This window comes from Nymphalis io, chromosome 22 (genome assembly GCF_905147045.1).
Source record: "Nymphalis io chromosome 22, ilAglIoxx1.1, whole genome shotgun sequence".
Taxonomy (NCBI): domain Eukaryota; kingdom Metazoa; phylum Arthropoda; class Insecta; order Lepidoptera; family Nymphalidae; genus Nymphalis; species Nymphalis io.
In genome coordinates, this window is record NC_065909.1 from 9,452,848 (window position 1) to 9,479,288 (window position 26,441).

General features: G+C 33.0%; 1 protein-coding gene across 1 annotated transcript; it reads left to right on the forward strand.

Moving 5' to 3' along the window:
* Positions 1-17,144: 17,144 nt before the first annotated feature.
* Positions 17,145-24,467, forward strand: LOC126777193 (uncharacterized). Its single transcript, XM_050500161.1, has 8 exons — positions 17,145-17,758; positions 18,601-18,790; positions 19,243-19,345; positions 20,618-20,797; positions 21,029-21,120; positions 22,418-22,481; positions 23,026-23,172; positions 24,145-24,467. The coding sequence occupies exons 1-8, from the start codon at positions 17,179-17,181 to the stop codon at positions 24,376-24,378; spliced, it is 1,590 nt and encodes a 529-aa protein (XP_050356118.1). The 5' UTR covers positions 17,145-17,178; the 3' UTR covers positions 24,379-24,467.
* Positions 24,468-26,441: the final 1,974 nt, after the last annotated feature.

The following is a 26,441-nucleotide window of genomic DNA, read 5'->3' on the forward strand; positions in this document are numbered from 1 at the left end:
TTTTTTAGAACATTCATTTTATATATTACTACTGTGGTTAGAACATTTGAATCTTACCTGAAGATCGTTGGTTCCAACCCGAGCACGCACCACTGATTTTTTTATAGAATAGGAAGGCGGACGAGCATATAGGCCACTTGATGGTAAGTGGTCACCGATGCCCATAGACATTGGCATTGTGAGAAATGTTAACCATCGTTTACATCACCAATGCGCCACCAACCTTAGGAACTAAGATGTTATGTCCCTTGTGCCTGTAATAACACTGGCTCACTCACCCTTCAAACCGGAACACAACAATGCCAAGTACTGGTGTTTTGCGGTAGAATATCTGATAAGTGGGTGGTACCTACCCAGACGAGCTTGTACAAAGCTCTACCAGCAGTAAATTCTAATATAGTTTTATGTATGTACGCAAAAACATAAAAGACTTTCCTAGAAATTGTGACGTACATACTGTTAAGACCAGGAACAAGTATAAACTTACAACCACTTTTACCAGATTACACAGGGTTAGTAAGTCTTTCATGGGACAATGTATACGCTTTTACAACAGGATCCAAGAAAACGTTCAAAAATATTCAATTACGAAATTTAAAAGAATCGTTAAGGAACGCTTATGTGCTAAAGGATATTACACAACTAATGACATCTTTAATGATTGCACACCTTGGGAATGAAACGTTCGCCTCCAGGTTATTTCAAATAAAAAAAATGAATATATAATTTGGCTATTGATATATGTACTTATTGTAAAGGATGAGATATAAAAAAAAACCCGCTGAGCTTCTTTCGCCGGTTCTTCTCAGGTCTGAGGTGTTTATTTCCGAACCGGTGGTAGATTAATGACAATCAATAAGTAAGTGTAACGCTTCTATATTGAATAAAAATTTTTGACTTCTGACGTTGACTTTTTGATTTCATACCAAATTTCATCAAAATCGATTCAGTAGTGTAGCCGTGAACAGACAGACATAGTTACTTTTGCATTTATAATATTACTATAGACATATTACAAATGTTCAATTAATCGACAAGTGCCATCTATCGGTGTTAATCCAAGTTTTGTAGAATTCAATTATACGATTTAATCAGTGTTATGTACTAAAGTTAAACTATTCCCGCGCGTAGTTGTAACTACTGTAATTAAATAAGACAAGTGCAAATTGTAAAATGCACTGGGAATGAGGTAGGAGTCTATTCTCATACCATTCGTCAAAATTAAAGTATAATTTAATTGAAAAAGCTCTGATATTTTATTAAATAGTATTACGTAAAGCTCGTAATGGCTCGCAATGAAAATTATAACAAGAGGAACCGTCAATAAACCCAGTAGTTTCTATTTTACATAACAATACCAGATTCTAAAGTTGCGTACAATTTGTTACAAAGATATGGAAGTTACATCAGCCTTTGTAAGGGCTTTTGCATTTATATTACGCCTAAAAGCCTTGCAAAAGATATAAGAAAGATCTTTGTGCTGATTCATCTAGATGAGTAGAACAAACTCATGAATTGTTATTAATATAAATACAGTATTTTTGTGTTCTGTTTTAAATCGCGAGTGAGCCAGTGTAATTACAAATAAAGATATATAACATTTTATATTCCGTGGTCGGCAGGGTGTTGACGGTTGAAGAAGTGATTTGCATTTCTAACCGCGCCAGTGTCTATCAGTAAATGGTACGAACAAATCAACTGTTTGCACATCCGTCTTTCTAAAATTAATTACATACAAACTATGTGTCATCAAATTTTCATAAACTTTGCGATATTATGTATATATATATATATATATATTATTACAAATATCAGTGAGTGAGCCAGTGTAACATGCACAAGGTACAGAACACCTTAGTTTCCAAGGTTGGTAGCGCATTGGCGATATCAGAGACCTTAGTACAGGCCAACCTAGGTTGGACTCCTGCCTCCCACATACAATTGTATTTATATTATTATTAAGATATTAAAAAAAATGTAAACATTATTATCTGTGGGAGAGAATAAATAAATTAATTATTATTATATACAACATAAATAAAATATAAATAAATTTAAAATATAAGGGATGTTTAATATTTCTTACAAAGTATGTATCTATGTCCAATACGGTGGTGACCACTTAACATCAGGTGGCCCACTTGCCAGTTTGCCTACCTTATATTATTATCTGTTCAACAACTATATTTTTCCGTTATATACAAGAATGATTTTGATTTATTAATGTCGTAAAATTGATCACAAATAAAAACGCAGCAGAAATATGGCATTTGTACACGAAGCACGTTTTGAAACAAATACGATCGTCTCATTCGTTATAAAAGCGAATGAGATTATCTACGTGTTTCATGATAGACGCCTCTGGAGGCTAGAGTGAAGTTTTAAGATCCTCACTAAAACTTGAACCGTAATTCTATGTAACAAAGTTGATATTCGTATGTGTATTGTTTTACTGATATTAATTCGCGCGTAGGTGCAGTCCATTAGCTAGAGTCCTTATTATTCCCAAATATACAGAATAACCAGTTATAATGTAGGTCAAATGCATTGTATGGCAGAAATCCAAGTCAAATTTTGAACATTATATTATCTTAAAGAATATACAAAAAAATAGAAAACATATTGGAATAAGAAATAATCGCCTTTGAACGTTAACATTACAACCCACTAGCGACTGCTGGAAGTAATGTTTTTTTTTAATATTGTAAGCATGTGGACGAGCAATTGAGCTATCTGATGGTTAGTGGTCACCATAAACATTGACAATGTAAGAAAATTTAACCATCGCTTAGATCGCCAATGCGCCACCAATTTTGAAATTACGATCCTATGTCCCTTGTGCATCTAATTACACTGTGTTACAAAATACCAAGTACTGCTGTTTTGCGGTAGAATATCTAATGAGTGGGTGGTACCTACCCAGACGAGCTTGCACAAAGCCCTACCACCAGTGAAACTGACTGCAATAATGAACATGTTAAAGACGAGGTAGACTTCGTGCATATCTGGTGCTAAGTATTATTGAGTTCCGGCTTGAAGCTGAATGAACAGTTTAATTACAGGCACACTACTAGGCACATTTACTAAGGTCTGGACCATTTCTTTTTTTTCATACGTAGGTAATTTAAAAAAAATCTCGTAATGTTTTCAATGTACATTTCCAACTTGAATGAGGTCACATTTCATTGCAACCGCTTAATAACAAACCAAACATTTCGCGAGATGCGTCGTGATGAGCTTTTACAGAATAGAACTGCTGACCGAACTGACACTAAACTCTCCCGTACACTAATATAGACTGATAAATAAAATGTGGCCGTCACGGGGTAGTTAGCGGGTGTGAATCATTGAAATTGATAGGTTTGAATGAATTTATAAATAAAAAAAATAATAATAATTTGTAATCAAATAAATAAAAACAGAGACTTTCGGCGGCGGCTTTTGATGGCAATATTAAAACAGGACAGCGTCAAATTAGCATTTGCACCAACAGTACTAATTTATAATGTGTAAAAAAGACAGCTTTTAAAATTTTATTAACCTTAATAAGACGAAAGCTTCAGGTGATTAGTATATTGCACACGTCGAAGCGAAGCGGAGTGCTCTATTGTTCGATATAAAATTAAAATGGCGAAATTCAATCTATCATCATTATTTTTAACGACTTTAGATAGCACTTGAATGATAAAAATACTGAACTAAGAGGACAATCGTGTAATTTTAGTTTTTAAAAATAGACTGCACATTTTATTGTGTTTCTATTTCAAGAATGTTTTAAGTAAACTATACATATTACGGATTTTATCAACTTTATTACCTTTTGAATTATAATGTTTTCAGCGCGTCAAAAGATTGTTACCAAATCATATCATGCATTGTATTGGTATTTCAAGTACGCAGACATTCATCGTCATCAAATATATCATTGATCGACAAATAATGATGCTGTTTGTATTATTAATATTTTAAGTATTGCGTTCAAAGTCTGAAAAAAATGTCTGAGACGTAAAAGCGTGCGTGTCATTTATTTAAACTTAATAGTTATTCTAATACTAAGCCGTATTTTATTAAGTTAATGGTCACGAATTTATCATAAACAGATTTCTCAAAATATTTTCAATTTAATATTGTATTACGCATTTTATATAATATATATATTTATTTTATGTTATTTTTATTTTATTTAAATGAATAAGAACGTTTCAAGTATTTACTACTTATTACTTAATACCAGTATTAGTTATCCTTTGCCTTAAATAAACTATTGTTTAATAATATTGTTAGCCCGGATTTGAACCCGTGTTTAAAGTTAGCTTCTTTATATTCTATCCACTGGGTTAAATTAATCTTTTCCATATCCTAAAAATAATCCAACTGTAGCCCATTTGTGTGCTGTTACTGAATATTTAACGTTATGTTAATTATATATGTTTGCGGTTATCAGTTAATAGCTTTTCTCTTATTCCAATACAGTGCATTACTTCTCGAAAGTTCGACCAAAATCTATTAATACGTTGATATAAAACAACATAAGTAAATAAATACAACAACAAATGCTAGAAGTTACTTAGGTGAGAATTGAATTAACGCCATTTAAACTAAGAATGTTTTGATGACATCAACTCATCTTCTGCAAAAGATTTGAAAATTAAATTTCTTACAGAATCCACTTTCATCGCTTTCACCGAAATTAAACATTACGGTGAGCCGGTGAAAGACTGCTTTACGGCCACTAACTGCACTGTGAGACTATCCTGTAAGAACTCGAAACTCACCGCAGAAAACGCTCGAGAAATGTCAGTGATATGCGACATTGACCGTAATAATTATAACATTTTAACAATCCGAAACAGCCTGTGAATGTCCCACTGCTGGGCTAAAGGCCTGCTCTCCTCATTTTGAGGAGAACAAACCTTCTCCTCAAAATGAGGAGAGGAGTTTATTCCACCACGCTGCTCCAATGCGGGTTGGTGGAATACACATGTGACAGAATTTCAGTGAAATTAGACACATGCAGGTTTCCTCACGATGTTTTCCTTCACCGTAAAGCACGAGATGAATTATAATCACAAATTAAGCACATGAAAATTCAGTGGTGCTTGCCCGGGTTTGAACCCACGATCATCGGTTAAGATTCACGCGTTCTTACCACAGGGCCATCTCGGCTTTCTATATTTTAACAATACATGCATCAAAATCATTTGTCACCATAAGTCGCTTATCATTATTTCACGGGAGAGTAATGAAGTAAAGTAAAGTTCTTACAGAATAGCAATACTGGCTTATGGCTCTTAATATTTTATTGTAATGTTGTTATAATTTACACTTTTATAATTACAATTTAGGTCTTCGTTCCAACCCGTCTGAGTGGCTACCACATACTAATCGTTATTCTATGTCCAAACCTCGAGCGAGCCAGTGAATTTAAAGGTACAGAGAAATAAGCTTAGATCACTAAGCGAGTTATCTGTGGTATGCAGCGTTTCTTAAAATTATCTTGCAGAATTAAATAAAAATTTCATTTTGAGTGATAAAACTCTTTACATTATGAGTTATTGTTATAAGTATAAAAAAGGGCAACGCTGGTTGAAATTCTTTGTCTGCGTTTCTCGCTTCGAAAACACTTCAAGCCGTTTGCTTTGCGCCTGATCTCTTCAGTTATGTCGGATTACCATCGCATTATAGGAGGAAATAAACAGTGTGACTGTGTGCACAGTTATATTATGCACACTATAATACCTCCTGTGCAGATAGCTAACCATTTGTTTTTGTATGACATTAATATTATAAAATGGAAGTAAAAACTTTCTTGACGAAACAACTGTTACTTTTAACGATTATAAATACGAAAAAATGGTGTAAGTGTCAAGGTATTCACGAGAATTGATGTATGAACAAATCTTATGCCGACGTCATCTGACGCTTGAAATCTTACGCTAACGTTATCTGACGTTTACCAAGCGCTAAGGTGTTTACACTTTTTTTAGGTAGGTACGGTCAAATGAACCACCTGATATTAAGTTGTAAACATCAACCTTGGAAACGAAGATGTTATGTCCATTGTGCCTGTAGATAGACTGGCTCACTCATCCTTCAAACCGAAACGCAAAAATACTAAGTATTTCAGTTTGGCGGTAGAATATCTGATGAGTCGGTGGCACCTTCCCAGATGGGCTCGCTCAAAGTGCTTCCACCAGGAAGACCAAGTTGTGAAACTATCCAGCACCTCTTGTACAGCTTGATTTTTGGATTTTCACCATCATCATCATCATGACCAGGATCATGGAAAGTAGTATCAGTCTTAGTATCCAGGTACTTGAGTGTTTTAGCCATCGCTATATCGTTGTCCTACGTCTGTCCAATGTGATATGAACATCTTGAGTGATAGAAATTGCTAAAAGTATTCATATATTTTTTTTAATAATAATCAAGTTTCGTGGCTCCCGATCGCAATTATTTCGCTAAATTAAATACTATCCCGTTTTAACAAAGCCTCGCCCACTCCGTTAATCCGTAAAGAAACTGTTTGTATAGATTTTAATTGGTTTAATAAATTAACTGAGCCTGCTTTAAGATAAAAGATATACCAACTAGCGAACGCCGGTAATTTCGCGTTGTTTTTATAGAATATATTACCCTCTTATATTACGTTACTGTATATATATTGTGAACGCATGCATTTTTTGTACTACATGAAAATAATTGCTTTGCATTACTTTCATACTTTTGGAGCGAAGTTCTTTTACGCGACTTACATTATAGTGAAATGGCAGTGGTCCAAGGTCATGTCACATAACGAAATAGCATTCTTACCAGCCCTACCAAATGCTACAAAATAAGATGCATTGGAACTTTGGCATTCGAATTCAGTACTGCCCGAGCGGTCCTAGAGGTAGGACTTATGCTGAATTTTTGAGAGCCAAACTATGCCAAACAATAGAGCGGACACTGTATAGTACGCCTACCATTTTATTATTAATTAAGTTAAATACTTAAACGTTATTAAAAATAAAAAATATAAATGTACTAACGTGACTGTACTAGCTCTCCTTGACTTTTCAAATGCCTTTAATAACATCGACTATGACATATGCTTGGCAATCCTAAGATCGCTAAGCATAGATTCTACTGTCATTGAATGGTTCCGCTCTTATCTGTTTAACCGACAGCAATGCATAATGGCTAATAATAAATATTCATCCTATCTAGATATTTCTTCCGGTGTCCCGCAAGGTGGTGTGCTCTCTCCTCTTCTCTTTTCTATATTCATTAATACTCTCTCTTCACTTATTTCCTCCTCTTATCATCTATATGCTGATGATCTACAAATTTACGTTACCGCTCCTTTAGACAGTATCGATGAGGCAGCTGCAACCTTGAATCATGATTTGGCAAAGATATCTGAATGGTGTAAATCTTACGGTCTCAAAGTGAACCCGAGCAAGTCGCAAGTGGCTATATTTGGCAGTCATAAGCTTCTGACGAGGGTCCAAGATAAACATCTACCTCCAATCTTATTTGAGGGCCAAATATTACACATGCAAGAGACTGTTAGAAATCTTGGACTACTTCTTGATGCTTCCTTTTCCTGGGTACCTTAAATCGCTGAAATGAGTCGTAAGATTTTCGCTATCATTGGTTTTTTAAGGCGATGGAAAAACCTATTGCCTATCAAGGCAAAGATCAGCTTAGCTAATACGTTACCAATACTGGACTATGCTGATGTCTGCTACATTGATTTAACTGAAGACCTCCTAAATAAATTAGAACGGCTGCAAAATATAGCCATAAGATTTATTTTTGGTCTGCGAAAGTTTGATCATGTCTCTGAGTATCGGTCTCAGTTAAAGTGGCTGCCAATCAGACTACGAAGAAATCTACACGCCTTATCTCTTCTCTACTCTATTCTTTATATCGATCACACACCATCTTACCTTAAAGAACGCTTTAAATTTCTTGGTTGCGATAGCGTACACAACCTGCGTTCTTCGGATGATAATAAACTAGTTACCCCCTGCAGCCGGACACAAACCTACAGTAACTCTTTTACTGCAAAAACCATCAAACTTTGGAATGCACTGCCTACAGATATTCGGCAGTCGAATTCATTGAATATTTTTAAATACCGCTTGAAAAGCTATTATTTGTCCATTTCCAAGTAAGGTATGTATGTATGTATGAAATAGTATGTGGTTTATAATTTATCTATATATAATTTTATACTCTATAATTATATATAATATGTATATGCTATATAATAATTATATATATATATTTGTATGTATGTATATGTGTATGTATGTGTATGTATGTATTATTATATGTGGTTAGTGGGATGTAGATATGTGTAGTTTATTAAATATTTAGTATCACCATTTTATATGTAAATGCACTTACCTGTTCTCTTACAAAATTCTTTCACCAAAGGTTGTCTGTTAGAGATCGCTATAAGCGATAAGACCGCCTTTGCGCACCATTTTTTTATTTTCTTTTTCTTTGATTGTTTCCTAATTCTCTCATTTTATGTATATGTTGTGCAAAAAGTGTTAAATAAATAAATAATAAATAAATGTAACACAACAACAAGGACCAATAGCGCTACTGACTTTCGAGCCACACGCAAGTAACAGGTTCGAACCTTACACTATTGTCACAATTCCCATCATAAACTTTGTTTAATTGTAGGCGTAAATTACTTAAATAATTATAAAATAGGAGTAAATTCCTTAAAATGGACGTTGCTATTATTTATTATAAAGGTCTCCCAACCGCAAGATTTTGTTTTTGTTATTTAAGTATTATTTTTAACTTGTAATGTCTTTAATTTAAATTTTATTTTTTATAATATAAGCTGTTACTTATTCATATAAGATGGATGCTGTGGTCCTATAATTAAGGGAGACATATGAAGACAACATAGACATATAACTCATGTAATATGTAATGTAAGCGTGTGATGTGTACCTATCATTGTTGGAGATCCTAATAAAATAAAATAAAAGTAAAAATAGTATCATAAAGTCGCGTTGTAGTTGATGTAAACTATAAGTAACGGTAAACGTCTCCTATTGAGGTTTGAAATTATTTTCACCACACTGCTCCAGCGCGGTTTGATAGGTAAGCCGATGGTTAGATTACTTATGATGTTTAACACAAGCGCGAGATGATTATAAATCAAATCAATTACATTAAACTAAGTAACCTGAGCCTCAGCCACCAATAATTCTAATTGTTAAATATTTTTATAATTATAAGCTAGTGTTATAATTAAATATTATGGGAAAAAATATATAAAGTATCGTTGTGTTTAATAGTTGCGTAGTTTTTTGTAGTTACTTACTGCCATCTCGTGTCAACGTTCTGAAGTTCGTAGTTCATTTAGTATGTAGCATTTTCCTACTAGCCACAAGATGGCGTAGCACAAAATAAATTACGATAACGCCAGCAGATGGCACTCAAATACTTAAATATAGTATCTATGGCTTAATATTATTTAAAAATGAAATTAATCATTAGGTAGGTATTATGGAATTATCAAAATATCATTTATTGCCTTACTTATAAATATTATTTAACGTTATTTAGCGAGTGATCAGTTAATATGTTTTATCTTCATTTTACGAATGTCAAATCAATGATGACATAAAGAGATTTGAATCAGCGTTTAACCAAACAGCCGATGAGCAAAATTTATAACTGAGGTCGTAAATTTTTGACAATATATTCTTAGATTAAAACTTAAAGTTTTATTGTATGACGAGCCGGTTGGCGTGGTTGGTAGATACTTGCCTATCACGCCGAAGACTGCGGGTTCGTTTCCCACCCAGGACAGACATTTGTGTGTATGAACATGTCTGTTTGTCCCGAGTCTGGGTTTAATTATCTATATAAGTATGTATTTACAAAAGAAAAGTAGTATATGTAGTATATCAGTTGTCTAGTTTCCATAGCACAAGCTTTGTACAAGCTTAATTTGGGATCAGATGGCCGTGTGTGAAAAATGACCCAGGATATTATTATTATTATTGTAAAAAAACTCCGATTGCATATCTATCTCAAAATTATAAAACCGAACGCATGTGATACAGTATTTTGATGTACATAAAAGTCAGTGTTACATATCTTAGGACATTTAACGATGGGATTTATTAGTGACTGAAGTTTTTTGTTACAGAATAGTTCTACAGAAATTACTTTGAAAAACTTAAATAAAATCATGCATCTAGTTTTAATAATATTAAAACAACTTCTTTTATTTTTTTAGCTATGTAAATACCAAAGACCAAAAGGAAAATATTATTGCCACAAACTGGGTCTGTTTACTTATATTTCTATTAATAACGAAAGTCGTCGCCTTACTATACTAACTTAATCAATGTACGGGACACAAATGACACAGTACATTCATTGTTATCATCAAAGAAAATGTAACATAATTTGATAATAATGAAAGGAAAATTGTATTTTCGTATTCCTTCGAGATATATTGAAATTGATTAACTAATTGTGTATTTATATTAAATAAAGCTTATTTTATAACAGAAACGCAGAAGTGCTAATTGACTACATGAATAAGGTAAATAGTTACTTCCGTCCGAGGAAATTAGCTCTTGAAAAGTATATAATATATAATGCCAAAATTCGAAATATGTTAATAAAATTAAATTATATGTTTATATTTGATTATATAATGTTATTGTCAACAGAGACTGGTGAAATGTTGAGGAAATATATATGGTGCTCAAGCATGTGTCCGAACATAGGCGCACTCTCTATTCACTCTCTCTTATAATCGACGGATAGCCATCCAAAACGAGCAGAGATGCTGGACCAACGCGTTTACGTACTTTTCGAAGCAAGGGATTGTTAACACTGATAACTTCCAAGCTTAATGCTAAAGTAAAAACCTAACTCAATATATATTTTATTATTGATTCGAGGTTTAAGCACACCTTAGTTTGATTATACATTAGCTAGATGGTTGAAAACCTAACCTACCTATGTGTGCTTCAAGTCTATTTTTGTAATCATTCCATTTTTACGAACGCTTAATGATGTCAATGTCAAACGTCGGTTATAATATTTTTCGTGAGATAATTTCAATTGTTTGGCGTGGACGTTCGTTCATAGCGCGAAGATTGAATGAAATTAAGGAAGGTTTAATAAAAGCTTCAGCTTCATTGAAAAACAAAAAGGCTTTATTTATCTTTATATACTTAGCAACATTAAGGATAATATTTCCTATAATAATAATATCTATTTTCTTGATATGACTTGAATGAGGTTATCAATTTGAAATTTTTATTTTTCTTGATTGTAAATCGATTTTACTTATTCTTATTTTAACGTTGGATAAGCGTTGAAAATTATTTATTTTAATCAGTCAGAGATAAACTTGGTAAGTTTCATCTGAATAGTGTAAATAGTACCGTAACCGTAACAACCTGTGAATGTCCCATTGCTGGGCTAAAGGCCTCCTCTCCTATATTGAGGAGAAGCTTTGGATATGGTGGTTATTCCATTTGGTGGTATTCCACCACGCTGCTCCAATGCGGGTTGGTGGAATACACATGCGGCAGAATTTCAGTGAAATTAGACACATGCAGGTTTCCTCACGATATTTTCCTTCACCGTAAAGCACGAGATCAATTATAATAACAAATTAAGCACATGAATATTCAGTGGTGCTTGTCTGGGTTTGAACCCACCATCTCGGCTCTTAAATATTAGACGGTTTTAAATTAATTTTAATTTGTTATTTTTTTTAATAAATAGATTATACTGTGAGGTTATTCCTCATATAAATTAAAAGAGCAAATCTACTACAAGTGGTCGCCACTGCCCATAGACTTTGGCGCTGTTAGATATATTAACCGTTTCTCATATCGCCAATGTGCAACCAACCTTAGGAATTAAGATACCCCCTTGTGCCTGTAGTTACACTGGCTAACTACCACCCTTCAAACCGGAACGCAACAATAGTGAGTATGGTTGTTTAGTGGTGAATTTCTGATGAATGTCTGGTATCTAGAGACGACACAATAAGAAATAACGTCATTAAACAGAAACGTTCGACAAAAAATCTAAATTTATTTCAAACACGAACACGTCCATAAAGAGGTCTATAAATTCCTGAAATTGAATTTCGCCGTCCATTTCAGATACCACAAGCCCCAATAAATCCTGAAACACGACATCTAACCTCCTTTTTTAATTGTTTGGTTTCAAATTGATCGTCCAATACACTTATGATGAATTTAAGTAAAATATTTTCCTTCAAGAATGATGTCATATCTTTAGATTTTTACTAGCATAATCACTAGAAAAATTCCGGTTCTTCTCTGGCCTGGGTGTTTCTCAGACTTGTGGTAAATTTGAGAATTGTCAGCATGTACATATGCTACACCGATGTTATAATATTAAGCTATGAGATTGGGTAGTAGAAAATTCTTCAGATTTTTGTAATATCAAGTTCAAAGTGTAAATAATGAACGACGTGAACTATGAACCCCAAATTTATCAAATATTTTTAAAACCATGCATAGATACGAAAAGTAAGGATAAGATTTTAGCATCAACTTTTTTGTCATTTTTATAAATCCTTCTTGACAAAATTCCACTTTTTCAATGGAAAAATGTAATTTTTTTTTTCGTTTTTTTTTAATATTAATAAATAGGCCACATTAGTCATCAGAAGATTATATAGCTGATAAAATAACGTGGAGTTAGTATGTATTGAATTCTGACCAGGATGTGTAAATAAATTTAATTGTATTTGATTGATATGACTGTGTAATTAAAATCATTAACAAATAACTACGAAGTATCTTGCAATAATTATAATCCTATAAAATGACTTAAAAGTGATTCAAAAATGCTCGTAAATGTATACTTGAATAAAGAATATTTTTGCATGTATGTATTTTCATACATACAAATGTTTTAAAGTTGTAAAATATATATAATGACTTATGTCTGATGAATTTCGAATCTTTTCTCTCGTAACTCGTACTAAATTTACTCGTACTAATTTTGAATAGAAAACGTTTCTCTTCACCGCAAAGAGATGGACAAATACAATTTAAACTCATGAAAATTCAAGTAAACAGTAAGTTCTAAATTCAAAAAAATACTAATCAACTTAAAAAATGTTTTAAAAATGTGTGGTATAATTTGCCGAAAAAGTTTTTTCTAGATAAAATAACATGTTATTTTCGCAGACCCTTGTGCGCGTGTTCCATTAGTCTACTTTGAAGGCATCTGCTTCTGACATTCACATTTCCTTGGCCACTATTAATGATATGTCAAAACTAACGAAATTTGGTTCAGTTCAACTTAGACACGTAGTAGTGGTTGTTTTTGTGATATAGATAGGCGAACCGGCACGGGCCACCCGATGGTAAGTGATCACCACAGCCCATAGACATTGGCGATGTAAGAAATATTAACCATATTTAGATGTTATATCCCTTGTACCTCTCGGCTTCCTCACTCGTCAAATCACAACACAATAATAGTAAATACTGTTATTAGGTGATATAATATCTGATGTGTAGGTGGCACCTAATCACACGGATTTGTTTTTTTTTTCAGATTCTAACTTCACTTTAAGTTAGTAAACATTTTATGTTAAGATTCTTTGAATACTTCTCCGAGTATTGCCGCTATATGTAATTTTAATCAAAGTAAGCAATTTATCGAAGTGTATACTAATACATAATATACATACCAAAAAACTCAAGGAATCTTGATATATAAATGACATAATATACCAGGGTCAATGCCCTGCTCGTATCATTGTATGACACCATTAAACGAAAACTAGAAAGAAACCATTTCTCAATAGGGAATGTAGAAAACGGACGTGGTCTCTTTACTGGAGCAAAAAAGTGCCTACGCGATGGAACAAATGAATGTAATCTACGCTACTTTCACATTGTCTCCAAATGGCTTGGAGTACCGACTCGTGACAGTTTCATTATTAACTGAGTTCAAAAAAATTCATTTGAATCGTATGTATGTATGTATATTTTTTCTTTTTATGATTGTGTGTATGTGTAGAGTCGCCAGTGTTTTTATCAAGCTATTTTTTTTTTATTTATAATAATTAGGTGCGTGTATATTATTACAAAAAATATTCTCGCCAAGCTTAACGGCGATCGTGTGTCTTTAGCGGAGATTTTATTTCGATCTAAATCGAGTTTGCCGGGTAGTTAGAGAATTTGAATCTTCACCTTGAATTGGAAGATTGTGGACTTAACCCCGGACCAGTTTTTTCTGTTTATCATTCTTTACGTGCAGACGGTATAATAAAATATCGTGGTTAAACCTAGATGTTTGGAGGACCATGGAGGAGCGTGGTGGAATATACTTTACGACTGTCATATAACAAATATTTGGCGTATAAGAGAGTAGACAAGGCCGTCTGAAACAAGACAAGCTTTACTGGTGGCAAGTACAAGGTGTACAAGCTACCCTCACATCAGATATTCTATCGCAAAACAGCAGTACTTGGTATTGTTGTGTTCCGGTTTGAGGGGTGAGTGAGCTAGTGTAATTACAGGCACAAGGGACATAACATCTTAGTTCCCAAGGTTGGTGGCGCATTGGTGAAGTAAGCGATGGTTAACATTTCTTACAATGCCAATGTCTATGGGCGTTGGTGACCACTTACCATCAGGTGGCCCATATGCTCGTCCGCCATCCTATTCTATAACAAAAAAGCTAGGTTCTCACGCGTTCATGACCAACCTACTTTACTACATTATCTCACATCTTAACTGTCTCGTTGGTCTAGTGGCTTGATGTAAGGCCGCAGAAGAGGTCCTGGGTTCAATTCCTAGGTCGGGCCAATAAAAAGTTATTGGGTTTTTCTGTCAGAAAATTCTCAATAGACGCTTGAAGTCTGGAAGTTCGAAGTGTGTACACTCCCGTGCCTGGGAAAGCACGTTAAGCCGTTGGTCCTGCGCCTGAACTCTTTCCGGTCGTGTCGGATTGCCGTCTCATCGAATTATGAGAGTTAGGGAATAGAGAGTGCTTGCGCACACTTGTGCACTATAATATCTCCTGCGTAGTTGGCTAATCTCTCTTGAGATTGGCCGCCGTGGCCGAAATCGGTCTGGAGGCCATCTCTAAGGAATACTTGGTCCAAGTCAGGATAGGTACGTATTAAGTGTCTTAAAAATCTACGGAGGTTTCGTGACGGTCCTCGAAATGTCTTTTTCTTAAAATTAATTTAATTACTTATATGAAAAAAAAACCTATATTGTTTTGTTTTATTTAAAAAACGTCTAAACTTTCAAAAGACGTATCTAAATATTTTTATTCAAACGTTACAGTTTTTATTTTTGGAATTTAGAAGTCGAGTCATTTGTAACATTTTTTCAATTTATTAGTATCGAAATAACCAATATACTGTATTGGCCGGAGGCTCATCAGGAGCCATCAATCACAGGCAGGTGTACGATCCGACGCATTACTATAAACTGTAGCTTGACCTATTTATCAAGGTTTTTTACGCTATTTTTATTGACCTGCAAAGGAGGCTTAATAGCCAATATTACCTACCAGGGATGATGTCCATAGTAATAACAAATCCATAATTATAACATTTTTATGTATATAATTCGTGGAAATGGTATAGAGTTACTTGTCGGTTCTTCTCGATAAAATCTATATTCCAAACCGGTAGTAGTTTTAATTTTATTTCAATCCTGTGACATGACGATTTCTGAATGCAATCATCGGAAATCATTAGATCGATAAGGTATTGAAGAAATTAAACGCAGATAAAGATATTATAGCATATGATGCGTTTGTACTTGCAATGTATTATATAATACGAGTATATTTTAGAAATGTTACAAAATAACAAATGCTATTGTTATGATCATATGTTATAATTCACTCAAAGTGCCACATAAACTTAATTTGTTAAAATTAAAATGCTAATAACGTGAAATACATACATATGTTAATCTAATCTAATAATCTCTAGGCAAGCGCGCTCGCGCTAGCTTATATATTTAAAAAAATGTCACATAAAACTGAAGAAAGATTTACGAAACACAATGAATAATGCCTTCATAAACAGAATATAATTATAATAATAATAACCTTAATCATACTTTTATAACAATTTAACGACTTTATAAACTTTGCTAAGTGACAGTTTATTGAAACACTGATTTATCTCTTTCTGTCATTATTGATTTGACATTAGAAGGAATAAGACACAGCAATGTTTAACTCATAAACAGCTTAAGAACGTTTATGAGTAAGGCCGTTAATAGTTTAAACATAAATTTAATAGCACTGAAGTGTCAGAATCACGACCATATTATTTATTTAGTTCGAACTGGTAAATGAAAAACATATGTTTATAGAATTGGATTAATTTTTTTTTTCAAAATTTATACAAAAGGTAGTGGTCGTGGTTTGTAATTATCATAATAGTATATTTTATTAAACACAAAGACAAAAAATTACGAACAAAAACACGTATCATGTAACACGAATAATGTTCTTTCCTAAAGTAGCTTGTATGAAAATGCATCTGCTTAAGTTAAGCTGCTTGTGGTAAGAATGCGTGAATCTTAACCCATGATAGCGGGTTAAAACTTGGGAAAGCCCCAGTGAATTTTCTTGTGACTTTTAAAGGAAAATATTGTGAGATTACCTACATCTATCAAATTTAATTCTGTACAATGTGTATCCAACTCGCATTCAAGCTACGGAATGGTAGAATTTCCAAAGCCCTCTCTTCAAGAAGACAGCCCCAACAGAAGATTAACAGGTAGGTTTTGTACTATATGTAATAATAGCCAGCAAATACAGTCTGACGATGATGATGATAATAAAGATAATGAAAAATTATAATATTTCCAAGTTTGTAGCTCTTTATTCATTATCTTTTATATAAGTAATTACAAGTAATTTACAAAAATACTAATCTTAAAGACTTAGAAATATTGTAAATGATGATTTTATTCTCATAAAATCATAGCTGTATTAAAAAAACCTTTTAAGACGTCTTATATTATGATACTCTATATAAGATCAGTTTTTAGAAAACGTATAAATTGAAGTCGATAAATTTTTATTTCTATAAATAATTTATGAGAAACACATCACACGTAGCAATAAAAGTTATTGGCTGTAAATGTCGAACAGAATTAAATGTATTTTCACAAGAATAGTGTGATGCATTATTTATACTGTGTTTTTTTTCTTCGTGTATTATTGGGAAATTGTGAAAATGTAACTGAGAAAAACAAATATGAAAATATAAATTATGTGGCAGAAGCACTAGTTAATTTATTCGGAATGGACGAAGATAATATACGAATCAGAGATTTAAGAGATAAACTAACAAAGATAGACAAATTTGTTGTCGATAATGATAAATTAGCAGATTTTCTAATGAATGAAACAGCAAGTAGTAATTTAAATGAAACGACCTTTTTCACTGCTTTAAATGAAACTGATCATTTTAAATTTCTATCGGAAAATGAATCAAAGAACTTATATCTGAAATTAAAAGAAAAAATGAATAGAGATGACATTCTTGATATTCTAAAAGAACATAATAAACGCGGTGGCATTTCTAAATCTGCAAGAAAAATGATGAAAAGTAATTTAATTGGAAAAATCGATGTCGGTGATGCAATGGTTGATACTGTTGTTGATAAATTAATAGCGGAAGTTCCTTCAGATAAACATAAGTTTAATTATACAAAGGAAGATAACAAATACTGGGGTAATAAGATAGAATTGGATATAATATGTAATATCAAAATCGGCTTACAGTACAGTACAGTAACAGCCTGTAAATGTCCCACTGCTGGGCTAAGGCCTCCTCTCCCTTTTTTGAGGAGAAGGTTTGGAGCTTATTCCACCACGCTGCTCCAGTGCGGGTTGGTAGAATACACATGTGGCAGAATTTCGATGAAATTAGACACATGCAGGTTTCCTCACGATGTTTTCCTTCACCGAAAAGCACGAGATGAATTATAAACAGAAATTAAGCACATGTAAATTCAGAGGTGCTTGCCCGGGTTTGAACCCACGTTCATCGGTTAAGATTCACGCGTTCTTACCACTGGGCCATCTCGACTTCGAAATCGGCTTAATTTTATATAAAGTTACTATGTTATTTAATTGGTGAAAGACAAAAAATCATACATCATTGCGATTCAATGCAAGTCGTCCAATCGAAACATATAATTATCAATAATCCTAAAATGTATACGCCTAGCAATAAAAATCATGCAGGCGAATTAAAATAACGAATATTTATATAAAATATAATATACAAAAAAGGCAACACGTCTGTGAGATATGATTAGGAAAAAGTGGTTAAGGGAATAACTCCTCAGTAGAATTCTCTGACCCGGTGATAGCTCATAAATATTTGATTTTAGTTTTTCATCTAGTATATTTTGCTTTAAATAGACTGTTAGATATACTTTTATATTTACAAGATTCTGTAGTATGGATATATACTATACACGATGTTACACGAAAAACAGAAACAATTATCTTAGCGTGACCTTAATAAAGTGTTTATTTGCACTAAATTGTACATTGTATGTCAATTAGATCCACAAAGTGAATTGGAAGACCTAGAGCAGTTTCATCGACATGACGGTCGTAGAATTTTTAAAGGTGAAAGAACTACTATCAGATATTACCCCTTCATGGTATCTGTTCATGTAATGGGCAGGTTTTGGTGCGGAGGTGTGATTTATTGGCACGATATCGTCCTTACTTCAGCTGCTTGCTTACAACTGTAAATATAAACATACTTTCATATAATTTGTTCTAAGTTTTATTATTAAAAATATGTTTATTTTAGTTTTATTTTTATTTTTTAAATACGACTCATGGAGTACACATCCAATTATACCAGTACTGGCATCAGGAGACCTTGGTCTTCCATATTACTTCAAACATTTATATAGAAATAATTTTTTCATTGCACTAGTATACAATAATATTTAGGGGTGATTTATATCATACAATAGAATATCTACAATTCTTGTTTACATTATTACTTCTGCTTTCATCTATAAAAATATTTATAATTCAAGCAAGTTACTCATTTCCTCAAATATAAACAGTTTTATAGACTTGAACAGACAATACCGAGAACCGTTAAGGAATAAGCCTTTGTTATAAATGGCGATAAAATATTCCTTCATGTATACATGTACTGGTTACTAATTATTTATTAATTTACAGCATGCACAACAATAGGCTATTTCGCGAGAATCCAAGTGTATTAAGAGTAAGGGTAGGGAGTAATCACAGCAGAATTGGAGGTGAAATGATTGAAGCTCTTGAGGTATTGTCATAAAATATATACTAGTTGGTTTCTGCGTTTTGACTGCGGTAATTTAGCTTGAAGTATATGTCGCAGGTATATTCAAAGCCGTTATAGTTCAGTTTCTTTCATACAATTAAACGGTCCGGTTTTAGTGTCATTGTAATGTCACGGGGTTATTATAGTGAAATTATAACAAATCTAGGTATATTTTGAGTGAAGTTGGCTGTGGGAGACGTCGAGCGTTCTGATTGGTCAATTATTTCCCATTCGCCATTTGCAAAACAATAACAGTAAATATTGACTTCACGGCTTTATGATATACCTGCGTATATATACCAACTTACTGTTTAAATTTATTCATAGATACTGTTTCCATTGTACTTAATAAGTCAAATTCTGATTAAACATAATATGCCTAATGTATTTATAAACAATATTTATAACGTACTATTTACACATTTAAAGCCGAGATGGCCCAGTGGTAAGAACGCGTGAATCTTAACCGATGATCGTGGGTTCAAACCCGGGCAAGCACCACTGAATTTTCATGTGCTTAATTAAAATTATGATTCATCTCGTGCTTTACGGTGAAGGAAAACATCGTGAGGAAACCTGCATGTGTCTAATTTCACTGAAATTCTGCCACATGTGAATTCTACCAACCCGCATTGGAGCAGCGTGGTGGAATAAGCTCCAAACCTTCTCCTCAAAAAGAGGAGAGGAGGCCTTTAGCCCAGCAGTGGGACATTCACAGGCTGTTACGGATGTTACGGATTTACACATTTTAAAAGTTTTTATGTTCCCAAATAATTTTTTTATGTCCTTTCTATTCTTTTATATTATTGTTTCTGCACTTTTTTTATTTGCTTTATTTTAAATAGTCTCAGAAATCTAAAAAGACAAACAGTTTTATAGCTTTACAAGTTGTAAGATATATATATATATATATATATATATATATATATATATTGTTAGCGGTCACTGCCCCACCAGAATAATCGACGTTGTCGAGTATGTTATGTACATTGCAACAGCAAGTTATATTGTCACTTCGCTCTTATCGCTCGACTCGTTTGGACGTCTGCCGTATAATTTTGTAACCGATATTTTTAAAATATACATTTAGTTATTGCTTGGTGAATAGCGTATTTTTTTTTCTAAAAATTTTAATTAATCAAAGTATAAATATATATATATTTCGAATGGACTTGAGCGTATATCAGTATTTGAGTCTAGATTACATTTTCATGCCAATCGATATCTCATTTACATATAATTTTCTTCTCGCAGGTGTATTTCCATCCAGCCTATAATCCACGTACCCTCAATAACAACATCGCCATCATTAGACTTCGACGTCATCTGTTTTTCACCTATCACCGAATCCCAAAGATCATTAACATCTCATATAATGCTGATGGACTAGCTCCGACTTCTGAAGTCCTGGTACTTGGATGGGGTGTTAGTAAGGTAAGAGTATAAAGTTAAGATATCCAGGAACTAAGATGTTAGGTATAAAACTGTACTAGCTCAAATTGTTGCTATTTGGCTGAAAAATGCTTATTCAAATGGTGACCAACTAGACCTGCAGAATCGTATCACCGGTATAAGCCCCCCTAAATCCTAAATAAACATACTATAACAAGAATAATATTAATCTCAAATAGAGAATAAACTTCTAGTAAAATTATTTGCTTTTAGATGTCACAAATGTTGTCATACGAACCAATATTCCTAAATAGAAAATTTCTACCAATCTATCCGAATGTATTTTGCAAAGAAGTTTACGGAGAGTAAGTATCTCTTTCAAACGTGCCTTATTTTTCATCCAATACTAGCTTCTGGTCGAAGGTTTGTTATATATAACTTATATATTTTCAAATATTTACTATAGACAGTTAAAAATCGTGAGAATTCTATACATTGATTGATAGAAGAGCCGAGATGTCCTACTGGTTAGAACGCGTGAATCTTAGCCGATGATCGTGGGTTCAAATCCGGGAGGGCACCACTTAAAATTCATGTGCATTATTTGTGTTTATAATTCATCTCGTTCTTGACGGTGAAGGAAAACATCGTGAGGAAACCTGCGCGTGTCTAATTTCATTGAAATTCTGCCACATGTGAATACTACCAACCCGCATTGGAGCAGGGTGGTGGAATAGGCTCCAAACCTTCTCCTCAAAATAGAGAGAAGGCTTTAGCTCAGCAGGAACAATAACAGGCTGGTTGATCGAAAGTTGTCAATATATAATTCATTTGAAAAAGAGTAACCACCGAACTTCGTGTCGGTTCTTCTCGGAAGAATCTATTTTTCAAACCATTGGGTAGGTTTACATTAAATTTGCTTTAATCCTATAACATGACGATTCAAAAGTACATAAGAACATATATTTCAAATTATAGGTCTACTTGAATAACGAATACATTTATTGACTTGATTTGATTTAAACAAATAAAGGTTCACTATCAGAATATAAAACACAGATAGAATATACAAGTGTATAAAGTTCTATTGCAAATAAAATGCGCAACACAGTAAACTTAAATATTGTAATGAAATATTGTTTTTTTTTTGTGATATGCATTATATTGTATAACTACGTGTAAATAACACCAATAAAATATTTAGTGTTACTTTTAATGAAGTAAAATTTAATTTGAACTTGGATGAAAATTTTGTACTTATTTATGTCACCGATGGTTATATTATTATTTTTATTTTTACTGGTGGTAGGGCTTTGTGCAAGCTCGTCTGGGTAGGTACCACCCACTCATCAGATATTCTACCGCAAAACAGCAATACTTGGTATTGTTGTGTTCCGGTTTGAAGGGTGAGTGAGCCAGTGTAATTACAGGCACAAGGGACATAAAATCTTAGTTCCCAAGGTTGGTGGCGCATTGGATATGTAAGCGATGGTTGACATTTCTTACAATGCTAATGTCTAAGAGCGTTGGTGACCACTTACCATCAGGTGGCCCATATGCTCGTCCGCCTTCCTATACTATAATAAAAAAAAAAAAAAAAAATTTGTTTTATAAATTAAAAATTTTGTTGAAATCAATTATATGAAAAATATTTTCTTTCAGCAAATTCATTTCGAAAACTATGTTCTGCGCCGGTACCTTCACAACCGGCGAAGGAGCTTGTGACGTAAGAATTAAATTCGTATGACACGAGAAACACTGGATTACACAAAACCTCCAGGCCAGTGGCCGAACAAATGTGTAGTCTATTTATTTATTTTATTTATTAATCCTTTATTGCACACAATTTGCAAACATTTAATATTATATAATAACAAGCAGAACATATAATATGCAAAGGCGGCTTTATCACTCATAGTGATCTCTTCCAGGCCTCTTTATACTTAAAATTTATTGCGCTTAATACAAATATGTAATATACCAACATACAAACATATAAACTTATATAAGAAATAAATAACCACATACATATAAATACAACATGCTATAGTTATATTGAAAATAATAATCTATCATCACTATCATATTAATGCTTATAATTAAAGTAATTGATAAGCGTAGTCTAACTTCAAAAGAGTGTTCTGAAGAATATTCTTAAAAAAAGTTAATTTGCATTAAAACTCCCTCAAAATTTTACCCCCAAACTGTAAAATAGTGTTCATTCAAATATACTTTTATATAGTATAAATAACTACATAATGTACATTCAGCATGACGCTGGTGGTCCAGCAGTGATGGCTGGTAAGCTTGTTGGGATCATATCCTTTGGACCATCAGTGTGCGGGTATCCAAATGCACCAACGGTGTTCACACTCGTCGGTGCTTACGCCGACTGGATTGAAACTGTCAATGAAACCGTGAGTATGAAATATTTATAAATTCAAACAAATTATTAAAAGTAAAATTGGCAATAGTCACAGCCTTAAAATGTTCATGTCCAAAGTGGATATATTAAATGTGACTGACATTGCCGAGTGTCAAAATACCTACTTAAAACCAGTGATACTCTCTCTCTCTGTCATAAAGGGACATTACCACCAAGTGTGAGATGAATTATCACAGTAATATATTATATATTTAAAACAATAAATCAAAGAAACAGATAAATTTTCAACTTAACTATCAACTCTAAACAATCTCTTAAAACATTACAAAATGCATTTATGGCATTTTTTTACAAAGCAATAAATCCCTTGTATAGTGGTCATGAATTTATTTAAGATCTATGCACATAAAGAGATATAGAGACACGTTGATGCGAGTCAATAACTCTTAAGGTGATAGAAATTCAAATCTTTCAATTACATCGTTATCAAGATTGGAACGCAGACGCGCGATAAATACTATTAAGCTTAGGATTTCGGACTGAAATTGGATTGATGACTAAACATTTTAGGAAATGTATTTATTTCATATTATCTGTATATCTAGAGTATCTGTAAATAAAAACCATATAATACTATTATATAAGTAGCGCAGCTTCACAGATTCACGCGTCTTAACGATATTTAAATATTGACGTGACAAGTGTCAATTTCTCATTTATTATTTGATAATTCAAACTCAGTGCTCTTAAGTACTTGCACCTTGTTTCATACAAGCTTATTTAACTTGCATATAATAATGAACGAGAGAGAGAAAGAGAGTAGAGATAGTAGTAATAGTAGAATAGTAGAAAAATTCAAAATTTACATATTTACATACGAATAATCAGAATGCAAATTAGATAAATTGATTGACTGATAAATCAAAATTTCAAAACAAGTAAATTATGGATGCAAAGTAAGAAAATTTTATAAATTTTTGATTGACTGAACTTACTTTTTTAGATGCCGGGATACTACCGCGGTAGGAAACGAACAACAACAGCAAGCCCCTTCAGATACTATTCTGATTTCAAACCAAAGAAGATCATAATACCAGAATTACCTGACTTGAAGACCGATCCACCTCAAACTCCTAGTGAAGATAGAACAACAACACCATCTACATCAAGGAAGAGGAAGAAGTTGAAGAGAGCTGATAACTCTGATATTGATGGTTTTAGCATTGATTTGAAATAAATATACCCAAATTAAATGTCATCTGCAGATGCAGTGAAACTTTTTTCAACGGAATGAACCATGGTTGATACAGTAAAATAAATTTATCTAAAAATAAATTGCATTCATAATTTTAGACAATGTTGCTGCGATAGTAATAATTTTATATAGTATTCCAGAAAAGATTTAAAGCTGACTCTTTTTTTCTCTCTCTCTCTCTGACCACCACGTTGCTCTTGAACGGCTTTTTGAATATACACGTAGCATAATATCATCTGATATGTCTAGATTTCCTCACGCTATTTGCTATCATCGAAAATCACGAGATATATACAAATTAGGCATACTTAAACTCAGTATTAAAATTGACCTTTTGGAACCACTAATCTATATTGGCCACGTAAGACGTCTTAACTATTATATCGATATTTTTTTACATTTTTCTTATCACGATTTCTGTATTTCCCCCCATTTGCAGTGACTTTTACCTCAACATATTACGATTCAACCAGCTGGTAGTTGTTTATGAATATACAATTATCCTTTGTGAATTCACATTAGACATTCATAAGCCTCTTTCCCCTCCAGCGAAGCGTCAGCGCTCGTGCTACAAATGGTTCCACAACATTACCGCAAAAGATTAATTGCTTTTTAAATCTTTAAATCTTGTCTATCTTCGTTTTCGAATTAAAACGGCATTAGAATACTACTAGCTACAGTCCATATTTTACCGGTGGTAGGTCTGTGCGTTTTCAGACCCAAAAGAGTACCACCCACTTAGCAGAAATAATAAAATTTTAAAGTGGCAACGTCTAACGGCAGCGGTGACCACTTACTATCGTGGTTTATGTGCCCTATGTACCTTTGTAACTAATGTACCTTTTTATTAAATAAAGAAATACTGTTTTTTAACTTAATGAATAATATTATAAGCCATGATGATAAACTCATTCTGTTTTGAACTTGTCACTGATAAATTCTATCAATTGAATTTAAGAGAGCTATTTAACTGGTTCATGTTGTTCTCGCAAGATGAATCGTGTATACTTAGCGGTGGAACAGCCATTAAACACAGACATACATTTACTATTATGTTAAGTACATTTTCATGCCACGTGTCTTAAATGGGAGTTTCTTAGGCATTTTTGCGTTAAGCAACAGTGGTTGCGAAATAAAGGGTCTACGTATCCCTCTATAACTTTGGTTACTATTGGTTGAGATAGGAAGTTAACTTATTTGTAATTAGACTTCTATAGAAAATGAATGTTAATTCTATATTTATATATAAAAGCGAAAGTAACTGTCTGTCTGTTATGCTTTCACGACTAAACCACTGAACCGATTTTAATAAAATTTTATGTCAAGCAAGCTTGAACCTTGAAAAAGTTAAAAAAAATTCTACTTTTTATAGCTAATAACTGCCTACTTCCCGGGCGAAGTCGAGGGCCAAAGCCAGTATTTTTATATATATAATTCTTCTGCATGTGTATATGTTCAATTTGATGATTTTATTTGTGTGTTTGAATGGGATAACCCTAGACGGCTTAGCTTTAGGAAGTGGCACAGAAATCGGGTACCAGATATTTTTTCTATAAAAAAATAATAATAATAAAAAAGTAATGTTCTTACTTCTAACGCACGAAGTCGGGACGGAAGCTAGTGCTATATTATAGTAGTATATTTTTAATAACTTAGTTATTTAGTAATTACTTCTTTGTAAAGCTTAAGTAAATTCCATTTGGCATAGTTGAAGTTTATACAGCTAATACTATAAAAGCAAATATAACTAAACTAAGAAATTACGATGCCTTGCTACGCCATTATAAAACATTAAAACTAACTCATCGCAGAGATATTGCAGAACTTTGTTTTTTACATAAAATTATGGCAGGAGATATAGTGTACGATAATTTTTCAAGAATTAAACATAAGTGACTCCTAGGCTTAATTCAAGAGTAATTAATGCACAAAGTTTTAAATGTAAGTTCTCGAGAACGAATTTAGGTTTAAATTCCCCACTGAACAGAGCTGGAAAATGGTACAATAATTTACAAAAAAACAATTGATTTTCATATATTTTTATA